A 24,900-nucleotide genomic window follows, 5' to 3' on the forward strand; every position below is an offset into this window, starting at 1 on the left:
GACCCCTTTAAATGCTCCTAATTTCTGTGGTACCGAATAAGGGAACAAACAAGGGCTCAAATCCACTTACATTTTTTCCAGACCACCTTTAAAGGAGACATTTTGGGGCCACGATGACCAGAGAGAAAGACATGACAAAGATAGCAACAATCAGCAGTTACAACAAGATGGGCTCATGTGAAGATGCACTGATAGTTCTTACATGCCACGGTCTTGAATCAGGGTTCATCTCTTCCACCTCTCCAGCAGTTGATATCACTAACTGGTGAAGTGGGACTTGCCAAGGGTTTGTGATAAAGAAGTGGAAAAAACCCAACTAGCCCTGCAGACAGCACCCCACCCTGTTTGTAAAACTTAACTTTCAAAAATATGTCCATGGGTTGATGATACTGAATTTTTTTTAAAGGTCTTAAAGGCTTCCAGCTCACTGTGACTAATGAGCCTAAAAATGGACCCATTAAAATGTTTGTGTTCAGTTTGTGAGCTGTACCTCACGAAAGCTTATGCTCAAATAAATTTGTCTCTAAGATGCCACAAGTACTCCTTTTCTTTTTTGCATCTAACACAGCTGCTACTCTGAAACCAGTCTAATTTCAGTTAAGGAGTCAAGTCAGTATCTGGGCCACACCATATAAACTCTGTATACAGGAGATTATAAAAAATCCTGATACTGTGGCAATTAACAAGACTGTGAAAAATTTAGTTTTTGAACAATTATATTTATTACTTTACTGTAATGATTAAATAAAATATATTACTTTAATGTTGTGCAATAATAATACAGCTTTTAACTGTCCAATGTATATCTTTGCCTGTCCCATGTTTTCAGATTCAACCAGAGAAATATTGCTGGTTGTTTAAAGAGAAACTGTTAGAATAAGGATTTCCTTTTATTTTTACATTATCACGCAATCCTCTTAAAGATTTAAACTGTTTTGTTTTGGAAATGAACCAATTACTTTTCAAGTCATTTCCTTCCTTCTTGTTGTTCCTTACCTTCACATCATTTCGGACAACAAAAAAGAGACTAGTCAGTTTTATTTATATAGGGTTTCTTTTTTTCCAGTAATTTTGCCTTGAAATTCACATGCTAGAACAATGCAGAGGAATGCTGTGTTTAATTCAACCATTTATTTAAACTCATGGATTGCTCTTAGGTTTTGTAGGAAGTCATTACAAAAACCTAATTTGGGGACTCATTTTGACCTGACAGTACCCCTTTAAACAAAAAGATTTAATTATTAAATATGAATTGTTAAAATGAATTTCACATAAACATTTACATAGTTAATCCTTTGGCCAATTACATTACGCTTCATGCAGTACTACAGAAATAAGAGATTGGTTATCAATGTTATCTGAAGATGCAGTGGAGCTTTAACTTGTGGGTCCTCCCTCTAAAAACATATCAAAAAGAGGGAGATTAACTTGGTTGACACTTGACACAATTTGAGAGTGGGAGACTAGGACACAGTTTCCAGTGTAGCAAAAGATGTGCACATGCACAACACACCATTTCTAATGTAAGTAGCTTTCTGAAAACTTAAATTAGGAAGGACAAAAGTGTGAGCTCCTCCCTGTCTAAGGTGAGGTAAATCTAACTGAAAAGAAAGAGAAGGGTCTTCAAGGCACAGTCTTGAATAATACCAGCCTTTACAAAGCAAACAATACATGACAGCAATTCCGTACCAATGAATAGTGTGAGATGATGTCAAAATCCTTCAATTTCCTTTTCCTTATTTGGAGTAGTATTTTGTCCATAGAATCATAGAATATCAGAGTTGGAAGGGACCTCAGGAGATCATCTAGTCCAACCCCCTGCTCAAAGCTTAGGCCACGGAGGAACCTTTAGCTTTTTCTTTTGTGGATGACATGTATACAATGCACATAGACTGATGAACGTCTCAGGATTAACAAGCTGAGAACTCTTTATAACATTTCATTGCTCATTAACAGCTCGGTAGTTGAACTGGTAAATGACTCTACTATCAGAGAAGTTTGAGGTTCCTGAGAGTTGGTCTTGCTGCCAGTTAGTAACTGAATGAATTAATAGTGCATTTTTACTAAAGAAACCTAATCATAATATAAAAAGAAAAGGAGTATTTGTGGCACCTTAGAGACTAATGTGCCACAAGTCCTCCTTTTCTTTTTGCGAATACAGACTAACACGGCTGCTACTCTGAAACTAATCATAATATAGTTATGCTTCTGATTCAATATCACAGGTGTAGCTATAAAAGAAACAGTAAAAAAAAATCTTGTAAATCACACACTTTATATTTAATATATTGAAACAAAAATAGTTAAGAATGCAGGAACTGTTTTACAGATTAAAAAAATATTTTTTAAACCATCTGATCTTAAAAATAGACAATAGTAGTGAAGCTTAAAATACAACCACTCGCATTAAAACATTTTAAGCGATACCACCTTGGCTCATGTGGTGTGACCTGCTTTGTCACATTGTTATTGAGATAACGCTTCACTTGTTAAAAAGGTTGTGTCAGTAAGAGTCACTCTTTCACAATCCAAATCTACAACAGTTTTGCCTTTGATGGAAGTTCCTGAGCATTCCTGATGCAAACTTTCCCGTCTCTCTGTGAGTTTGGAAGCAGAATGAGCCATTGACCCACTCTGACTACCATTGGTCTGAGAGCAGACATTATTAACTTTAGTATTTTTATTTTTGTGGTGATTGTTGTAGACTTTATACTTCATGAGAAGAATGAAGATGAAAACAAGAACAGAAGCCACAATTATTCCACCAATAATGATGATCATGGTTCCTCCAAGAAACTGGGCATGAAGAGAGCGGCACTGCTTATATTCTTCCAGTGTAGTGAACTGCACACACCCAATCACCTTGGTTGCAGTTAGAGATGTCAATCCATCATCATAAACAGCGAGAACACAAAGGTCATACTCACGTCCTGCAACCAGATCAGTCAGGAAGAAGGATTTGCTAATGGCCGGGATCATCCTAGAAGGCAAAATGGGTAAAATAAATGCCTGAAATGCAATGCACCATGGAAAAATGCTTTGCCTAGTCAAGAAATTCAAAGCTTTGGTCCACAGAGTAACTTTACTTCTTTCCCCTTTGTCTTCTACTGCACAATACATGCTCTCCCCCATTATTGGAGAAATACTATAGAGTAAATAGCACAAGGAATTTGCACCTGTGTAGATTTTGTTATTATTGCATGTAAGTAACTACATTTCCTGTGATGCACGCTTGTAGAGTTCTGGTGCATAGCAATTGTCCACAGTAGTGCAATCTTAACCGGAATGTTACTTTACAGTGAACTTTAAATATAATTTCCCTTTTTCAAAAAAAGAAAGAATAAATAAAGATGTGGACAGGTTTCAGAGTGGTAGCCGTGTTAATCTGTATCAGCAAAAAGAATGAGGAGTATTTGTGGCACCTTAGAGACTAACACATTTATTAATTTACTAAAGTACTCCTCGTTCTTTTAAAAGATGTGAAAGAAGTGCAACCTGAACTGGAAGAGACTTGCCAAAACAGAGAAAATAAAAGCAGCCACCTAATGCATAACAGATGAGTATGTTCTATGAACATCTCTATTCTTGATGTCTCTCCTGAAAGTACTGATCAGTCTTGCTTACTGTATGAAATCTGACATGACCACAAAGCATGATAGTATAACTCTACTACATGTTGTATCATTGAAGTGCCAGGGAGTGAGCTAATGGAAGCACGAATCAAATCCAGATCTCAAACTGCAAGTCAACTACCTCTAGGCTATGAACATATACTTTCTCAGCTACTGTAAACTAGCACACTTCCACAGAAATCAATTAAGCTACACTAATTTACACCAACTGAGAATTTCTCTCGGTAATGTATGTAAAAATATTTTTACACACACACACACACACACACACACACACACACACACACACACACAAGTTCCCTGCAAGCTGCACGGCCGCACAGCAGCTGATTTAGCACCACGCAAGCACTCAGGGAACCCGCCCAGCTGGGACCTGCCGCAGCCAGGGGAGAGGCGCCCCTTCCTCGCTCCAAACTATTCTAGCCCCCAACCTGCCGCAGCTGTGGGAGGGATGCCCCTCCCAAACTTAGCCCCAGACCTGCCACAGCTGGGTCGGCCTGAACCCAGTCCCAGCCTGGAGTTGCCACGGCTGGAGTGCCCCTCCCCTGGCCCCAGCTCACCCCTGGACTTGCTGGGGGAGGGGCTCCCCAAACCCTGCCATGTCCCAGACCTGCCCGGCCAGGGAGCCCCTCCCTCGGCCTGAACCCACTCCCATACCAGCCGCGGCTGGGACGCCCCTCCCCTGGCCTGGACCTGCCATGGGCAGGGGAGGGGCACCTCTCCCCCCCAGGCCAGGTGCTGCTGTGGGGAGAGAGAGCTGCAGGGAGCCCCAGAGCACTCTCCTGCACTCCAAACCCCTCATCCCTGGCCACAGCCGGAGCCCTCACCCTCTGCTCTTGCACACTCACACACACACTCACACACACACACAGTTAAGATCAGCATTTATAAAGAAACAAGCAGCATAAAACAAAGCCTATTCCTATGTGGTCACCAGCCAATTGTGGACTAGTCTAAACATGCTCAGTGTTGAAAATTAGAAGGATCATCCCCATTCAGCCCAATAAGAACATCTGCATACAAGTCTGCAACTGCTATAATTTCAGTTACATTGTTATAACTTCTATAATTTAATCACTACATAAAAAAGTGTAGATCTGCTGGGTTTTTTTTTTTTAATACTGTTTTCTGTAAAATTAAATAAACTGCTGCCCAGGAGACAAGTTGGAAAGTTTATTGATCAGTCGCAAGATAGAGCAAGAAATTAAAACAAGCATTTAAAACAGTGATTATGCAGAAACAATGAAAATCTTTGAAGTCTCTCCTTTTGGAGGCAAAATAATCCCTTATTTTCAGAACAACCTTTCGTCGATAAAAAGGAAAAGGTTAATTTTACTTTCAGTCCTGATGTATAAAGGGTATTCGCTTGTGTTTCTAACATGCAGGCAGACACAACGTGGAGGAGAGACAGGAGAAAAGGAGGGAGATATATGGCTTTTTTGATGATTTGTTTACAACACTGGCTGGCTGGTCAGTCATGAATGGATAAGTTGGCTGACAGGTCAACCACAGCACCTGTTGCTTGGACCCTGGTTCACATTCCAGTCAAGGACATCAATTGATTGTGAATTTTCTCCTTAGGCATGGCAGGATTGTGGTAATCTCATCTTGCTGTGCTGATGCAATGCGGTTGATTTCAGGATTTGATGAAAATCCAAGAAAATAAGACAGAGGATAGGAGGAAGAGAGGGTGGGGGTTGTGGGATGTCAACACAAAAGGAAGAAAACCTTTGCAGTCCTGGAATTGAACTATCCCCACTGATGGGCTGAGAACTGGATGTCACATTGATATGATTTTCAGGATTCAAGTGAAAAACAAAGTTATTCAAACAAGCCCATGGCCTTCCTCTTAGGAAGAAAGTCTTTTAGTCTGGTCTGCTCCTTGTAGCTTGGTGTCAGAGAAGATGAGATGAGACAAGATGACCTGGGATGCAAGGTGGAATGGGAGATTATTTTTAAGTGTCTTTATAAGAAACCCAAAAAGGAGAAAAGAGGGTGGCATAGTTTATTCCCCCCTTTGTTTTGTCTACCAATTAGACCTAATCTCCACCACACCAATTTTGGTCCATTCACTTCTGGGTCCACATTTTCTGTTTTTACCAGGCATGATTTCAATAGCCCTTGAATCATATCAGCAGGCCCTTTCTGTTGGGCTAATACAGTTTCTCTGTCTGGTTCTCTTGTACTTGTTCATCACGTTTATTTATTGAAAACAACTTGACCTATTTTCTTATTTGATAGTTTAGTGTGACGTTCTATGAACTTGCACATACTTTTGACATTTGAGGTTACAATTGGGGAAATTTTTTACATCCAATAATCACAACGGCACTCCCTCCATCACCTCTTTTGGAAATGAGAGGATCAATGGCAAGGCACTAATTGGCAAGGTTATGTCTAAAGATGGTTTCTTGAGCAAGAGCATAATCACTGCTTGTTTAACCATACAGGTATTGTACCATACTGAAAGGAAACATTAACAAGCCTAATCAATAACTGGCCTTGTGTTTCCCCACTAGTTTTAATCATCCACAAAGGATATGGGTTTCTTTCACCAGCAAATGGTCACAACCCTCTGAGCATACCCATTTATTCAGTAAGTGAAACTGGTTGAACACCAACTGATATAGAAGGTACATTTCTCCCTGCATGGAAGAAATCTGAATACGATCAAGGGTATGTGCAAAAGAAGTTGTCAGTTCTTAACAACATTATATCTTCAACTGTTACTGTGCTGGGGCTGCTGGCGGCAATTCAGAAGAGTTCCCCTGGTCTGGATGATACTACGGCTGAAAATAAAACGTACTTAAATTGTGCTGCATTCTTCAATAGAAGAATTGCAATGTTTGATCCTTATTTATTACAGTTAAATAAAAAATCCCAAGGACTAGAGAACAAAAGCACCCATTGGGACTTTCTTCTCCAAAAAAGCCTGAACATCTTAGGCAGCTAGGAAACAGGATCCTAGAATATTAGGTTTGAATGGTTTCAGAGTAGCAGCTGTGTTAGTCTGTATTCGCAAAAAGAAAAGGAGTACTTGTGGCACCTTAGAGACTAACAAATTTATTTGAGCCTAAGCTTTTGTGAGCTAAAGCTCACTTCATCGGATGCTGTAGCTCACAAAGGTTATGCTCAAATAAATTTGTTAGTCTCTAAGGTGCCACAAGTACTCCTTTTCTTTTTAGGTTTGAATGCTCTCTCTCTGTAATGGAAAGATTACTGTCCACTATCTAAATCAGAAAGAACGACATGTGAAGTTAGAGAAGCAAACAGTGCCATGACACAAACATGAACTAAGTAGTTGCATGAATAAATAACCCATAATAGGGAATGAGAATAGCGAAATTAGTAATGCAATTTGAGAAGTGCACATTACTAAGTACCGTCACCCGTTTAACGCCGCACACAGTTCCCTATAGGAAAATAAGGCTTTTCAGGATAAGGTAGAAACAGTGGAAAAGCACATTAGGGGTAGACCCAGTAAAGGACTTAGATGTTGTTGAACACTGCAATTCCTAGCTCCTAGGTGCCCTGCCACTGAGTGGAACCCTCAGCCCCTGAATTAGGCACCCAGGTTCCTCATCCATTACACGAGCAGCCTGGTCACCAAAGAAAGTGAATGCAGAAGGCCTAAGAAGCCAGCAAGCTGAGCAGAGAGCCACCTAAGACAGCCAGTGGGCCATTCAAAGGGAGAGGTACCTATCTCCACTTGGGATTCACAGCCACGAAACCTCTCCTGGAGTTGGGCACCTAAGCCAAGTCAGCTTTTTCTCATGACAAACAAGAGTGAGACAGAGACCCCAACCCTATTAGTGTGGGAGACCTGTTTTCAAATCCCTACTCTGCCTGATTTCAAGCGGTGATTTGAACCCACCTCTCCAACCTCCTATATGAGTACCCTAACCACCAAGCTTATTGAGTATTCTAGACAGTCTTTCTCAGTCTTGCTGGTTGAAGCTGTTTCACTTTGTATTAAGTTATTATATATTCACTGGGACAGAGATAGAGAAAAAAAATTAAGAGATTGATGAGATGTGGAAGAGTCCCTGCTTCAATTGTCGTTCATTACTTATACAAAATGTAACAGCTTCCACAGGAGAGACACCCCACCACCACAATATCCTTATGATTAAGACACTCAACTGGGATACAGGTTTCAGACTAGCAGCCGTGTTAGTCTGTATTCGCAAAAAGAAAAGGAGTACTTGTGGCACCTTTAAATTTAAATTTGTTAGTCTCTAAGGTGCCACAAGTACTCCTTTTCTTTTAACTGGGATACAGAAGATCTGGGTTCAAGTCTGTGCTACAAATCAGACAGAGTGGGGATTCAAATCTTGGTCTCCTACAGCCCAGGTGCATGCTCTCACCACTGGACTATTGGGGCACACAAGCATGCTTGCTGGCCCCCAAATTACCCATCTGCTCATATACAGGTCACACAGCAACACCTGGTGTGAGAATCCGACCATGGCTTAGGCACGAGCTAGCACCCCAATCTGCTCGGTGGTGTCAAGACCTAGGGGTTTTGCACATGCCCACTGAAGGATACTTAAGTGCCAACACGGTCAGGTGGGAGCTGAGTGAGTTTTGTAAATGCTACGCGTTGGTGCCTTAAATGCTGGATTTAGGCACCTAAGAAACTGCAAGGGATTATGGAAACCAGACATTTGTCTGGACTCCTACGTAACTGTGGGGTGAACCTACCATATATATTTTCCCTAGAAACAGAATACAGGGTCCAATATAAGAAGAAAACCAGATTGCAGAACTGGGAGAACTGAGCAGCACAGTATGGGGAGGAGGTGACCAGCCCTGTGTGGAGAAAGAAGTGGTTCAGGACTATTTAGAAAAGCTGGATTGGCACTAGTCCATTGGGCTGGATGCACTGCATCCGAAGGTACTAAAGGAGTTGGCTGATGTGATTGCAGAGCCATTGGCTATTATCTTTGAAAACTCATGGCGATCGGGGGAGGTCCTGGATGACTGGAAAAAGGCTAATGTAGTGCCCATCTTTAAAAAAGGGAAGGAGGAGGATCCAGGGAACTACAGGCCAGTCAGCCTCACCTCAGTCCCTGGAAAAATCATGGAGCAGGTCCTCAAGGAATCAATTTTGAAGCACTTAGAGGAGAGGAAAGTGATCAGGAATAGTCAGCATGGATTCGCCAAGGGCAAGTGATGCCTGACTAACCTAATTGCCTTCTATGATGAGATAACTGGCTCTGTGGATGAGGGGAAAGCAATGGACATGTTATTCCTTGACTTCAGCAAAGCTTTTGACACGGTCCCCCACAATATTCTTGCCAGCAAGTTAAAGTAGTATGGGCTGGATGAATGGAATACAAGCTGGATAGAAAGCTGGCTATATCATTGGGCTCAACAGGTAGCTCCATGTCTAGTTGGTGGCAGATGACAGAACAAGAAATAATGGTCTCAAGTTGCAGTGGGGGAGGGTTTAGGTTGGATATTAGGAAAAACTTTTTCACTAGGAAGGTGGTGAAGCACTGGAATGGGTTACCTAGGGAGGTGGTGGAATCTCCTTCCTTAGAGGTTTTTAGGTCAGGCTTGACAAAGCCCTGGCTGGGATGATTTAGTTGGGGATTGGTCCTGCCTTGAGCAGGAGATTGGACTAAATGACCTCCTGAAGTCCCTTCCAACCCTGGTATTCTATGATTCTATGATATTCCTAAACTTAACTGAGTTAAAATCTGAAACACTAAGAGCTAAGAATGACACTGATTTTCATAGTAGCTGCTTTCTTCTGAACCAACACCCCTCTACATGAGCAAAGAGAAGAACCCAAATAACCCACATTGACTGCCCTTTTGAAGGGTGTCACTCTATTTCCAGCAACACTGAAGGTTAAATGAAGGAAAATCATATCTGGTCTTTGAGACAGAAATAATACAACATTTGTTGCCAACACAAAGTCATTTGTAGGTAGACAAGTCTTGGATGTGGATCATTTGCACAACTAAAAGTAAGAAATCTCTATCATGATGTGACAGTTGCAGAATGACTTAACTTACAGAAGTCTATAAACAGTGAGTGTGAAGGCTGTGATTTAGAATAAGTTTATGTAGACTACAATGTATAAAAAAAATAGCCTAAGATTCCAGTGGCTTGTAATGTATGTTATTACGATAAAATCTGACAAGCAAGAATGCTGTTTATGGTTGCCACTTGCTTCTATGGTATCATAACCCAACACTACAACTGATATTAAATAGCCCTCTGATTGCCAGACTAAGTAGAGATGCCAAGGACTGAAAAAGCCACGCAAAAAAATCATACCTCTCATCTCACTAATGGATCAACATAGGGAAGCTGCTGCTGCCTAGGCTATACCTGTTCTGTGAGAAAAAACACATGCTCCAAGGCTGTAAATCCAGCAACTTCCATTGGTAGTAACCTCACATCAAAACAACTTTATTTGGGGCACTTTTCTTAAATTCTCTAGTGAGCAGAGAGGCACTGTCTGTATTCCATCACTTTAATGAATCTGCCAAACCACTTCAGCCATTTTGCTGCTTCACTAAGAGGAGTGACTAGATCCTCAATGTGTATGTGCTATTGCTCAACAAAAAACATTTATCATTTCACACACTGTGTCAGGGAGAGTGTACATTACTTTTCTGTGACTTTGTTAGGACTGTTTTTGAGATTTAAAATACTACGGCCAACACTGAGCCTAACCTCACCCTAACTCTGCTCCCACTCAAGTCAATAGAGACAAGCCAGTTCTGAACACTTGAAAATCTCACTGTTACAGGTCTGGCGACCCTGTCACACCTTCTTCTGGTCAAATGTGGTGATGCAGGTACTCCCTGCCTCAATTTCAGCTGCTGGGGTGGGCCCCTCAGCCTTCACCACACAAAGTCTATAGATAGGAGGGATTTCACAGCTAACTTGAATGATGCACAGAGATATAATACTGCTGACAGAACTCACTGAGTTAAATCAAAGTTCAGATTTTAAAATAAGCAAACCTCTGAAGCTGTACACTGCATTGCACAAAAATAGTGAAAGAACTGTGAGCATGCATACTGTAGTTAAATTGTACTGCTTTTCATACAGTGGATACAAAATGAGTATAATGTTTGCTATGTTGATCAGGCAACATGTCACCTCTTCCTCAAGAGTGACTGTTCATCTCTTTAATCTATGGTATATTACCCCTTTCTCAATAATAGATGAGAACTGCAACTTTTAATTTTTATGTTTGCTCTATAAAAACAGAAAGAAAGTTTATGTTACCAGCTTTTTAACACACTATATACTATTTAAATTATGTATGTAGAAACATCACTATTAAATATTGATTCATCTACTAATTTATAGCATGCAGTTGTGGCTAATTAAAGTTAGATGATCACTGGATATGAGAGAGTAAATTCAGTGTCTAGAAAGATATTGCCTTTGATGATATGAGATCCAGTTTCTAATGGACTGAAAACATAAGTCAAATCCTTATAAATTATTCATCGTTTGCTCCTTGCACCATGACATAAATACTGAGTTCTTCTGACCTATACCAGAGGTACAGCCTCTTATTTTGGAATGTGCTGTTCCACTGAGATCAGAGAAAAAAATATTATACATTAAAAATTAGGAGCTACTGCAATTTTTTTGGGGGGTATCTGTACTTGCTGCTATCTTAAATCATGAGGCAAGACTTTCCTGACACATCACCCCATGGTTCACACAAGAAATGGACAATGCGGCTATTGGACAATGGTTTAGCAAGCACCACACTTCATTGAGTCACATAGCAGATTAATACAAATAAAGCATAATCACCTACTGGCTATGCTAGTGGCCATGGTAGGAAATAGAAGCTTAAAGAGGAATCATGTAAAAGGATTGAGGAAACAGCATAGTTTTCTCAAAGTGTGCTGAGAAAAGCATGGAAACAAGATTTAAGAATATAGTTGAACAAATGCTCTTTGCACCCTTTCTGCACACCTTCACTTGTCACATCTGCAGATCCCTCCTATAAACTAGTTTACATGTTTTTGCACATAGATCAGTGATCACCAACCATATTTTGATGGTGTCCCTCCCCTTGTGATGGAATAATCACATTACTCCCCCCACACACACACACCCATCCCCACAAAAGAGAGTCTTGTACCAAGGCCACTGAAACATTTGATTCCAGGTTTCAGAGTAGCAGCCGTGTTAGTCTGTATTCGCAAAAAGAAAAGGAGTACTTGTGGCACCTTAGAGACTAACAAATTTATTAGAGCATAAGCTTTCGTGAGCTACAGCTCACTTCATCGGATGCATTTGGTGGAAAAAACAGAGGAGAGATTTATATACACACACACAGAGAACATGAAACAATGGGTTTATCATACACACTGTAAGGAGAGTGATCACTTAAGATAAGCCATCACCAACAGCAGGGGGGGGAAGGAGGAAAACCTTTCATGGTGACAAGCAGGTAGGCTAATTCCAGCAGTTAACAAGAATATCAGAGGAACAGTGGGGGGTGGGGTGGGAGGGAGAAATACCATGGGGAAATAGTTTTACTTTGTGTAATGACTCATCCATTCCCAGTCTCTATTCAAGCCTAAGTTAATTGTATTCAGTTTGCAAATTAATTCCAATTCAGCAGTCTCTCGTTGGAGTCTGTTTTTGAAGCTTTTTTGTTGAAGTATAGCCACTCTTAGGTCTGTGATCGAGTGACCAGAGAGATTGAAGTGTTCTCCAACTGGTTTTTGAATGTTATAATTCTTGACGTCTAATTTGTGTCCATTCATTCTTTTACGTAGAGACTGTCCAGTTTGGCCAATGTAGATGGCAGAGGGACATTGCTGGCACATGATGGCATATATCACATTGGTAGATGCGTAGGTGAACGAGCCTCTGATAGTGTGGCTGATGTGATTAGGCCCTATGATGGTATCCCCTGAATAGATATGTGGACAGAGTTGGCAACGGGCTTTGTTGCAAGGATAGGTTCCTGGGTTAGTGGTTCTGTTGTGTGGTGTGTGGTTGCTGGTGAGTATTTGCTTCAGATTGGGGGGCTGTCTGTAAGCAAGGACTGGTCTGTCTCCCAAGATCTGAGAGAGCGATGGCTCGTCCTTCAGAATAGGTTGTAGATCCTTGATGATGCGTTGGAGGGGTTTTAGTTGGGGGCTGAAGGTGATGGCTAGTGGCGTTCTGTTGTTTTCTTTGTTGGGCCTGTCCTGTAGTAGGTGACTTCTGGGTACTCTTCTGGCTCTGTCAATCTGTTTCTTCACTTCAGCAGGTGGGTATTGTAGTTGTAGGAATGCATGATAGAGATCTTGTAGGTGTTTGTCTCTGTCTGAGGGGTTGGAGCAAATGCGGTTATATCGTAGCGCTTGGTTGTAGACAATGGATCGAGTGGTATGATCTGGATGAAAGCTAGAGGCATGTAGGTAGGAATAGCGGTCAGTAGGTTTCCGATATAGGGTGGTGTTAATGTGACCATCGCTTATTAGCACCGTAGTGTCCAGGAAGTGGATCTCTTGTGTGGACTGGTCCAGGCTGAGGTTGATGGTGGGATGGAAATTGTTGAAATCATGGTGGAATTCCTCAAGAGCTTCTTTTCCATGGGTCCAGATGATGAAGATGTCATCAATGTAGCGCAAGTAGAGTAGGGGCATTAGGGGACGAGAGCTGAGGAAGCGTTGTTCTAAGTCAGCCATAAAAATGTTGGCATACTGTGGGGCCATGCGGGTACCCATCGCAGTGCCGCTGATTTGAAGGTATACATTGTCACCAAATGTGAAATAGTTATGGGTCAGGACAAAGTCACAAAGTTCTGCCACCAGGTTAGCCGTGACAGTATCGGGGATACTGTTCCTGACGGCTTGTAGTCCATCTTTGTGTGGAATGTTGGTGTAGAGGGCTTCTACATCCATAGTGGCTAGGATGGTGTTTTTAGGAAGCTCACCAATGGACTGTAGTTTCCTCAGGAAATCGGTGGTGTCTCGAAGATAGCTGGGAGTGCTGGTAACGAAGGGCCTGAGGAGGGAGTCTACATAGCCAGACAATCCTGCTGTCAGGGTGCCAATGCCTGAGATGATGGGGCGTCCAGGATTTCCAGGTTTATGGATCTTGGGTAGCAGATAGAATACCCCAGGTCGGGGCTCCAGGGGTGTGTCTGTGCGGATTTGTTCTTGTGCTTTTTCAGGGAGTTTCTTGAGCAAATGCTGTAGTTTCTTTTGGTAACTCTCAGTGGGATCAGAGGGTAATGGCTTGTAGAAAGTGGTGTTGGAGAGCTGCCTAGTAGCCTCTTGTTCATACTCCGACCTATTCATGATGACGACAGCACCTCCTTTGTCAGCCTTTTTGATTATGATGTCAGAGTTGTTTCTGAGGCTGTGGATGGCACTGTGTTCTGCATGGCTGAGGTTATGGGGTAAGCGATGCTGCTTTTCCACAATTTCAGCTCGTGCACGTCGGCGGAAGCAGTCTATGTAGAAATCCAGGCTGCTGTTTCGACCTTCAGGAGAAGTCCACCCAGAATCCTTCTTTTTGTAGTGTTGGCAGGAAGGTCTCTGTGGGTTAATATGTTGGTCAGAGGTGTGTTGGAAATATTCCTTGAATCTGAGACGTCGAAAATAGGATTCTAGGGTCACCACAGAACTGTATCATGTTCGTGGGGGTGGAGGGGCAAAAGGAGAGGCCCCGAGATAGGACAGATTCTTCCGCTGGGCTAAGAGTATAGTTGGATAGATTAACAATATTGCTGGGTGGGTTACGGGAACCATTGTTGTGGCCCCTTGTGGCATATAGTAGTTTAGATAGCTTAGTGTCCTTTTTCTTTTGTAGAGAATCAAAGTGTGTTTTGCTGTAAAACAGACTCCAACGAGAGACTGCTGAATTGGAATTAATTTGCAAACTGAATACAATTAACTTAGGCTTGAATAGAGACTGGGAATGGATGAGTCATTACACAAAGTAAAACTATTTCCCCATGGTATTTCTCCCTCCCACCCCACCCCCCACTGTTCCTCTGATATTCTTGTTAACTGCTGGAATTAGCCTACCTGCTTGTCACCATGAAAGGTTTTCCTCCTTCCCCCCCCTGCTGTTGGTGATGGCTTATCTTAAGTGATCACTCTCCTTACAGTGTGTATGATAAACCCATTGTTTCATGTTCTCTGTGTGTGTGTATATAAATCTCTCCTCTGTTTTTTCCACCAAATGCATCCGATGAAGTGAGCTGTAGCTCACGAAAGCTTATGCTCTAATAAATTTGTTAGTCTCTAAGGTGCCACAAGTACTCCTTTTCTTTTTTTTCAGAGTAGCAGCCGTGTTAGTCTGTATTCGCAAAAAGAAAAGGAGTACTTACCAGATGAGCAGAACTCCTGCCAGGTTCTGATTTTACTGTCCACATAATTGGAATTGCAGCTGAGCTGTAGCCAAACAAGGTAACTACACCTTCCACCACACCACTTCCAGGTGAAAAGAGTCCAGTGATTTAACAGACCCATCAGACTTCCTATTCCGTGAGAAATATTACTTGCAATAAACCAAAAAACACACACATTCTTTTTACTTGAATCTTGACTCTGTCCAGTGCCTCTCGCCCAACCTTGGCAACCACCAGTCTTTGTCAGGGTGATCCTGAACCCAGTCATCATCCAGCCATTGGCCAGGTGATTCCCAACAGGATCAGCTCCAAAATATCAGCCCCAAGTACAAAATTTAGCCAAGCTGTACCCCAATGTCTCCAAACTATCCACAATTGTAAATATGTAAATAGGGCACTGCTTCCCTCAGGCGACTTCCATGCTTCCCAGCACGTGACAGCAGAGAACATAGATGATAGAAAAATGAGGTATTGAGGAGAACACAGTTGATATTTAAATAAGGTACAGCCTTTCTCAGTCATTGCCCCTTGCTCTCCAGCAGATGTCAGCAGAGCTCTCACTCAGTTACCTCCCTTCTCTACTAGGCTTCAGGCTACAGGATTTACAAACCTTTCTTCTCTAACAAACAACTGGCTTGCCTCCAAATGATATATTAGAAAGCATAAATATAGCAAACAACACACAATTTTCAATGTAACAAATAAGAGTAGGGAGGTGAATAGATGTGTGTGCTAGTTTTTTAAAAAATATGTTATTTAATTGTTCCTCTATGGTTTAAATCCAAATAAATTGGTTTCTAACAAAGAACAAATATATTTAGTAGTTTTCATGAAAAAGACACAACCTGTCAAACTACACAACCTGTCATTTCTATAGGTATGTCTACACTACAAAATTAGGTCGAATTTATAGAAGTCGATTTTGTAGAAAGCGTTTTTATACAGTCGAGTGTGTGTCCCCCTACACAAATGCTCTAAGTGCATGTAGTCGGCAGATTGTGTCCACAGTACCGAAGCAACAGTCGACTTCCGGAGCTTTGCACTGTGGGTAGCTATCCCACAGTTCCCGCAGTCTCCACTGCCCATTTGAATTCTGGGTAGAAATCCCAGTGCCTGATGGGGCTAAAACATTGTCGCGGGTGGTTCTGGGTACATATCGTCAGGCCCCCATTCCCTCTCTCCAAGGGCAAGGGCAGACAATCGTTTTGCGCCTTTTTTCTTGAGTTACCTGTGCAGACGCCATACCAAGGCAAGCATGGAGCCCGCTCAAGCTAACCGTCACTGTATGTCTCCTGGGTGCTGGCAGACATGGTACTGCATTGCTACACAGCAGCAGTTTATTGCCTTTTGGCAGCAGACAGTGCAGTATGACTGGTAGCCATCGTCGACGTAGTCCTGGGTGTTCTTTTAACCGGGTGCCTGGGCAAACATGGGAGTGACTCAGCAAGGTCATTTCCCTTGTTTCGTCTCATGGCGATTGAATCCTACCGGCAGTGCACTGTCTTTTAATCTGCAGTGGCCAGTAGTCATACTGCACCGTCTTCTGCTGAGCACCCAGGAGGTGACGATGGCTAGTGGTCGTACTGCACAGTCTGCTGCCAGCATGATTATAAAGATAGATGAAGTGGCTCAAAACAAGAAATAGACCAGATTTGTTTTGTATTCATTTTCTCCCTCCCTCCCTCTGTGAAATCAAAGGCCTGCTAAACCCAGTTTTGAGTTCTGTCCTTGAGGTTTTGATTTCTATCCTTGAGGAGGCATTCAGTTTCTCGCAAAGCCACCCCTTTTGTTGATTTTAATTCCCTGTAAGCCAACCCTGTAAGCCATGTCGTCAGTTGCCCCTCCCTCCGTCAGGGCAACAGCAGACAATTGTTCCGTGCCTTTTTTCTGTGCAGACGCCATACCACAGCAAGCTTGGAGCCTGCTCAGATCACTTTGGCAATCAGGAGCACATTAAACACCACATGCATTATCCAGCAGTATATGCAGCATCAGAACCTGGCAAAGTGAAACCGGGCGGGTAGGCGACATCAGCGCGGTGACGAGAGTGATGAGGACATGGACACAGACTTCTCTCAAAGCACGGGCCCTGCCAATGTGGGCATCATTGTGCTAATGGGGCAGGTTCATGCGGTGGAACGCCAATTCTGGACTCGGGAAACAAGCACAGACTGGTGGGACTGCATAGTGTTGCAGGTCTGGGATGACTCCCAGTGGCTGCAAAACTTTCACATGCATAAGGGCACTTTCATGGAACTTTGTGACTTGCTTTCTCCTGCCCTGAGGCACAAGAATACCAAGATGAGAGCAGCCTTCACAGTTGAGAAGTGAGTGGCAATAGCCCTGTGGAAGCTTGCAACGCCAGACAGCTACCGGTCAGTTGGGAATCAATTTGGAGTGGGCAAATCTACTGTGGGGGCTGCTGTGATACAAGTAGCCAACGCAATCAAAGATCTGCTGATATCAAGGGTAGTGACCCTGGGAAATGTGCAGGTCATAGTGGATGGCTTTGCTGCAATGGGATTCCCTAACTGTGGTGGGGCCATAGATGGAATCCATATCCCTATCTTGGCACCGGAGCACCAAGCCAGTGAGTACATAAACCGCAAGGGGTACTTTTCAATAGTGCTGCAAGCACTGGTGGATCACAAGGGATGTTTCACCAACATCAACGTGTGATGGCCAGGAAAGGTACATGACGCTCGCATCTTCAGGGACTCTGGTCTGTTTCAAAAGCTGCAGGAAGGGACTTTCTTCCCAGACAAGAAAATAACCACTGGGGATGTTGAAATGTCTATAGTTATCCTTGGGGACCCAGCCTACCCCTTAATGCCATGGCTCAGGAAGCCATACATAGGCAGCCTGGAGAGTAGTCAGGAGCTGTTTAACTACAGGCTGAGCAAGTGCAGAACGGCGGTAGAATGTGCATTTGGACGTTTAAAAGCGCGCCGGCGCAGTTTACTGACTCGGTTAGCCCGCAGCGAAACCAATATTCCCACTGTTATTACTGCTTGCTGTGCGCTCCACAATATCTGTGAGAGTAAGGGGGAGACGTTTATGGTGGGGTGGGAGGTTGAGGCAAATCGCCTGGCTGCTGGTTACGCACAGCCAGACACCAGGGCGGTTAGAAGAGCACAGGAGGGTGCGGTGCGCATCAGAGAAACTTTGAAAACCAGTTTCGTGACTTGGCCAGGCTACAGTGTGAAAGTTCTGTTTGTTTCTCCTTGATGAAATCCCCCGCCCCTTGGTTCACTCTACTTCCCTGTAAGCTAACCACCCTCCCCACCTCCCTTCGATCACCGCTTGCAGAGGCAATAAAGTCATTGTTGCTTCACATTCATGCATTCTTTATTAATTCATCACACAAATAGGGGGATAATTACCAAGGTAGCCCAGGAGGGATGTTGGAGGAGGGAAGGACAAGGCCACACAGCACTTTAAAAGTTTAAAATTTATTGAATGGCAGCCTTCAGTTACTTGGGCAATCCTCTGGGGTGGAGGTGGCCGGAGGCCCTCCCACTGCGTTTTTGGACGAATGGGTGCGGAGGCTATGGAACTTGGGGAGGAGGGCGGTTGGTTACACAGGGGCTGTAGCAGCGGTCTGTGCTCCTGCTGACTTTCCTGCAGCTCAACCATACGCTGGAGCATATTAGTTGATCCTCCAGCAGCCTTAGCTTTGAATCTTGCCTCCTCTCATCACGCTGCTGCCACCTTTCAGCTTCAGCCCTCTCTTCAGCCCACCACCTCTCCTCCTGGTCATTTTGTGCTTTCCTGCACTCTGACATTGTTTGCCTCCATGCATTCGTCTGTGCTCTGTCAGTGTCAGCATGAGCTCAGAGAACATTTCATCGCGAGTGTGTTTTTTTTTGCCTTCTAATCTTTGCTAGCCTCTGGGAAGGAGAAGATCCTGTGATCCTTGAAACACATGCAGCTGATGGAGAAAAAAAAAGGGACAGTGGTATTTGAAAAGACACATTTTATACAACAATGGGTACACTCTTTCACAGTAAACCTTGCTGTTAACATTACATACATAGCATATGTGCTTTCGTTACAAGGTCGCATTTTGCCTCCCCCCACCGCTTGGCTAACAGCGGGGAACATTTCTGTTCAGCCATAGGCAAACAGCCCAGCAGGAACGGGCACCTCTGAATGTCCCCTTAAGAAAAGCACCCTATTTCAACCAGGTGACCATGAATGGTATCACTCTCCTGAGGATAATACAGAGAGATAAAGAACGGATGTTGTTTGAACACCAGCAAACATACACTGCAACGCTTTGTTCTACAATGTTTCCCGCGTACGTGCTGCTGGCCCGGAGTGGTAAAGTGTCCTTCCATGGTGGATGGAATAAGGCTGCCCTCCCCAGAAACCTTTTGCAAAGGCTTTAGGAGTATATCCGGAGAGCCACGAATGCCAGGGCAAATTAATCATTAAACACGCTGGCTTTTAAACCTTGTATAGTCTTTTAAAAGGTACACTCACCAGAGGTCCCTTCTCCATCTGGTGGGTCTGGGAGGCAGCCTTGGGTGGATTCGGGGGGTACTGGCTCCAGGTCCAGGGTGAGAAACAGTTCCTGGCTGTCGGGAAAACCGGTTTCTCCGCTTGTTTGCTGTGAGCTATCTACAGCCTCCTCATCATCGTCTTCCTCGTCCCCAAAATCTGCTTCCATGTTGCCCCCATCTCCATTGAAGGAGTCAAACAACATGGCTGGGGTAGTGGTGGATGAACCCCCTAAAATGGCATTCAGCTCATCATAGAAGCAGCATGTTTGGGGCTCTGACCCGGAGCGGCCGTTCGCCTCTCTGGTTTTCTCTCAGCTCCGTAAGTTTCACGCGGCACTGCTTCGGGTCCCTGTTATGGCGTCTGTCCTTCATGCCCTGGGAGATTTTCACAAATGTTTTAGCATTTTGAAAACTGGAACATAGTTCTGATAGCACAGATTCCTCTCCCCATACAGCGATCAGATCCCGTACCTCCTGTTCGGTCCATGCTGGAGCTCTTTTGCTCTTCTTGGACTCCATCATGGTCACCTCTGCTGATGAGCTGAGGATGGTCACCTCTGCTGATGAGCTCTGCATGGTCACCTGCAGCTTGCCACACTGGCCAAACAGGAAATTGAAATTCAAAAGTTCGCGGGCCTTTTCCTGTCTACCTGGTCAGTGCATTTGAGTTGAGAGTGCTGTCCAGAGCGGTCACAATGGAGCACTCTGGAATAGCTCCCGGAGGCCAATACCATCTAATTGCATCCACAGTACTCCAAATTCGACCCAGCAAAACTGATTTCAGCGCTAATCCCCTTGTTGGGGGTGGAGTAAGGAAATTGATTTTAAGAGCCCTTTAAGTCGAAAAAAAGGGCTTCATCATGTGGACGGGTGCAGGGTTACATCGATTTAACGCTGCTAAATTCGACCTCAACGCCTAGTGTAGACCAGGGCTATGTCACGCTGCAACTCCTTCAGTCATTTACAACAATGGACAGTGAGTGAGAAACACTGACATAAGGGAATACAGAGTGCAGAAAGGGTATGCATTGGTGTAATTAACTGATGCAGGATAGCAGAGAATCAGGTCCAAAGTGTGCAAGAATTTTTAATTAAAATGAAAGCTGATTCTTAAAAAACAACCACGTGTTACATTGAAAATGGTTTCACTTTTAGCTACATAGTAACATGCTTTGTCTCATTGTCAGAGAAGTGACATTACATAAAATATCAATGCCTAGAAAAAAATATGGACAAAAATACTGTATACTACACAGACAAAAGCAACGTTAGGTTGAAATATCATACAGCAAATCTTTAAGGGAAAAATATCTACCTTCCTGCTTATAAAGGCACACCACTGAGACTCAGAAAATAAATGAACCAGTGAGTGAAAAGTGTGATTGATTCGCTTCCCCCACCCCCCCGATGAAACCATACAAAACCAATTGGAATGTGCACTAAGTACTGTATTCTGGAGCGTGGAGAAATGTATCATACCATTAAAATAGTCATTTTAAGTGTAAAAGAATTGGAGAACTAGAGCATTTCCTATAATAAATAAGTATTTCCAAATGTTAAACCACTGGAGACTTCAGCTATAACTTGATTGTATGCACAGTTATGCAAATATAATTTGAAGTCCAACAGAAGAACATTTAATGCTTAATATGTACATAACATATAGGGTAAAACTGTCAAAGTGCTTAAGTGATTTAGAAACATTTGAAAAATTTTCTCCTACACACATACAGCATCTGTAAACACCAGTGTGTGTCCATTATAGCATACATAGTGGTGGTATATATGAACTGAGAAGTAATTATGACCTGCTTCTGCTTAATGAATGAAAACAGTACTCATGTCACCACTGTTATGTTTCACAATTTTAGTCTATAATTATCTCTCAAATTACACCTATCCTGCTGAGCACCATTAGCAACTGCCATTTTAAACATAGTAGTTGAGTTGCAAATTCTCAACAAAATGCATCAAGCAGACATGATACCTGGGAAATGAATAATAAATTCAGTTAAACATTTATAAGCAACTCTCTCAAGTAGAACCAACTCCTTTAACCAATGTTCAGTGTGGCAATAGGAAGCTAGCTTTCACCATGTGTACATTTTAAATACAAATGAGAGTGAAAAAAAAAGAAAAATAAAACATCACTGAAATTGCATATAATAATCCAGTAAATATAAGCAATTATCATTTTGATGTGCAAGTAAAATATAATTAGTTTTCACATTATTCTATGTCATCATGGTAGAGGGCGGTGAACAGCTTGTGTGTGCCTGGTCTGGTAGATATGCATGACAATTTTGCAAAGTTGTAATTGCTCTCCTTTTCTCTCTTATTTTGGACTTTATCCTGGATTCCTAGTGCACCCAGCGATGTAAGTAGAAGTTCTGGGTGTATAAGAAATACGCAACACATCTCATCTTGGGCCTGTATATATAATACTGTATACACAAAGCAGGGGTCAGACTGGAAAAATACAAATGATGTTATTCTTCCCGGACTTTGCTGATCTGTGTTGCCAAAATGAGATACCATCCACTATGCAGATCTTCATGATCTGATTGGACCTTTTCTTTCCTCTGTATTGTGATCAGCAGTAAAATAAAGTAAATGGCAACACCATTAACTGGCGTTCTTAAATTTCTCAGTTATCACCAATTAATATAAATAGGGCAGTTCACTTAGAGGTATTGTTTTAGGCTGTTTGCAGACTCAAGCAGAGATCACTGCATCAGTTAGGCCAACATAGCTATGTTGGTCAGAGGTGTGATCTCTGACTGACATAGCTGTTCTGCAAAAGCCCCAGGTGTAGATGCAATTATATGCACTTTTGTTGGTATATAGCTTTTTTTGCTGTGGGTGGAGGGAGGCTGGAATAAAATATGTTGTCTTTGAAACAGAACCTAAATGAAGTCAATTCCATTAAACATGATGCATTTGTCCAGATAGATTCAAATATGTAATCAGCATGAAATTTAGCCCTCTGCAGAGGGCCAGCACAAAGATTATACACAAGAGGGATTTAAATGAGCTGGCCCCTTGCACACAGGTGAATTTCACCCTCAGTGAACATTTAAATACACAATAGTTTATTCCTTCTCCCAGGAAATAAATTCTGTTACGGAAGATTAATTGGAAAACTATCCACATAGAAATAGAGTTTTAATTTCCTAAAACTGTGGGCTGACACACAAGGAATATGACAATTTCACAGGGTTGGAAACTCCTAGTATGGAGGTATAGCACATGATATATGTATATACACACAAGTAACAATAAGACACAATAAACAAAGGAGATTAAAAATTTTTACATTTGCATTAAAATTCTCAAGGGAATTTATTTTAAATAAAATATAATATATGGCACCTGAACAGTCTCTAAATCTGGTCTCTCTCCTTCAATGAGCACGATCCTCTAAAATTTGAAATATGTTAAAACTCCTATTTTAATATGGCAAGGCAAGGTCTATTCATGGTTTTTTATTTCTCATATGCCCCAGAAAATCCCTACAACCAGGGCTAGACCTGCTGAGAAAATGCAGGTTAAATTGAAAGGATGCCATTGACACGTAGAAGGTGCACTCAGCAGACACAGCTATGATAATATCCTCACAATATCATCTGCACTGTAAAGAGTTTTGCTGAATAAAAACTACAATATGCGGACCTGTATGAAGCTGCCCACCATATGAGTTCATTGGCTCTTTGTACTAGCTGCACTTAAAGATATTCATTTCTGTGAAGCATTGATGTTCTTGACAAATTACTATCTGCACCTTATTCACTGATTTCTTTTAATAAGGGTTTGCTCTTGTCTATTGTGATAGCGAATATTTCATTTTGATATGCTGTCTTCCTTGTGATGGACTGCCAGTAATCTGACTAACTAAATAACCCTCCCCATTGTCTCAGGAACTAGATCAGGGTTACTAATCTCCATTTTAAAGAAGGGGAAACAGGCACAGAAGTTAAGTGACTGGTCTGAGGCAACAAAATTAGTGGTAGTGCCAGAAATGAAACTCACATTTCCTTTTTCATTTATCAGAAATATGCACCAGTGGGGAAAGTGTTATGGGGATGTGTATTCTGAACTTTCAGAAACAGACAGAATTGATTTCAGAAAAATAAGTGAAGAAAAAAATCGACTAAGCATAGAACTGATTGAATACTGAACATCAATAGCAAAATATGGTTTCTTCAATAGCTGGCTCCAGCCACCTGCATACTTATGGCTTAGTGTTCATCTTTGGTGGGGCTACTCACTCATCTTTAAATGGAATTGGCTGGTTCAGGGTGGTGGGAAGTGAGTATAAAACACATAGTGATAAGCTTAAAGCTGCAGAATACATTGGCTTGTCACAATGGGCAAAATGTCCTGTTTCACAATGCAAAACTGAAGCTGAGTTGATTTAGGGAAAAGGAACGTGAAGCTAAAAGGAGTTTTGCACAGACTCTAAAATCACTGTGGAGTTTGGAAGGGACTAGACAATTGGGGGCGGTGCAAGTGTTAAAAAGTGTAAGTGTTAAAGAGCATGTTGATGATTTAAAAAAGGGGGGGGGATACTTAGTAAACTGAAGAAGAAAAAATGAACAGCAGCAACTAATACTGCTTTTCAGAAGAAAAAGTTTAAATGTAGCAGCAGAGGTACAGATATCTAAGTTGGCTGAGACTCAGAAAAGAATAAAGAAATCCAAGCAGCAGTAAAAAGAGAAGATGCTAAAATACAGCTGTTAATAGAGCCGAGGCCAAAACAAATAAAAAGTCTCACCTGTGAAAAATGTATTAAAACCGGAAATATAAAAATAAAATGAGAACTACTTACTTTAGGAGAAGCCCAAAGAAAAATGAAAAGGTATTTTGATGGCAAACTCCTGGCAAGGAGTACGAAAAGGGAGTTGTTCAGTATGTCTCAGATAAAAAGTCCTTTCCAAAAGCCAGTTGGGAGGATCTTTGCTGTATCATGGAAAAGGCTAGTAGTATCAGTAGTATACCTTTCAGAGTAGCAGCCGTGTTAGTCTGTATTCGCAAAAAGAAAAGGAGTACTTGTGGCACCTTAGAGACTAACAAATTTATTAGAGCATAAGCTTTCGTGAGCTACAGCTCACTTCATCGGATGCATTTGGTGGAAAAAACAGAGGAGAGATTTATATACACACACACAGAGAACATGAAACAATGGGTTTATCATACACACTGTAAGGAGAAAAGGAGTACTTGTGGCACCTTAGAGACGGTGCCACAAGTACTCCTTTTCTTTTTGCGAATACAGACTAACACGGCTGCTACTCTGAAAACTGTAAGGAGAGTGATCACTTAAGATAAGCCATCACCAACAGCAGGGGGGGGAAGGAGGAAAACCTTTCATGGTGACAAGCAGGTAGGCTAATTCCAGCAGTTAACAAGAATATCA

The 24,900-nt window shown here is 42.3% G+C and overlaps 1 protein-coding gene across 8 annotated transcripts in view; it reads right to left on the reverse strand.

Moving 5' to 3' along the window:
• Positions 1-749: 749 nt before the first annotated feature.
• LOC119847516 (leucine-rich repeat and fibronectin type III domain-containing protein 1-like protein) overlaps positions 750-24,900 on the reverse strand; it is a 265,284-nt gene continuing 241,133 nt past the window's right edge. For all 8 annotated transcript variants that reach the window (XM_038382375.2, XM_038382373.2, XM_038382374.2 and 5 more), the window contains one exon: positions 750-2,980. In XM_038382375.2, coding sequence (XP_038238303.1) covers positions 2,467-2,980 — 514 coding nt within the window. In that variant the 3' untranslated portion in view covers positions 750-2,466. The remainder of the gene's footprint in view (positions 2,981-24,900) is intronic.

Source organism: Dermochelys coriacea, chromosome 23, assembly GCF_009764565.3.
Source record: "Dermochelys coriacea isolate rDerCor1 chromosome 23, rDerCor1.pri.v4, whole genome shotgun sequence".
Lineage (NCBI taxonomy): Eukaryota > Metazoa > Chordata > Testudines > Dermochelyidae > Dermochelys > Dermochelys coriacea.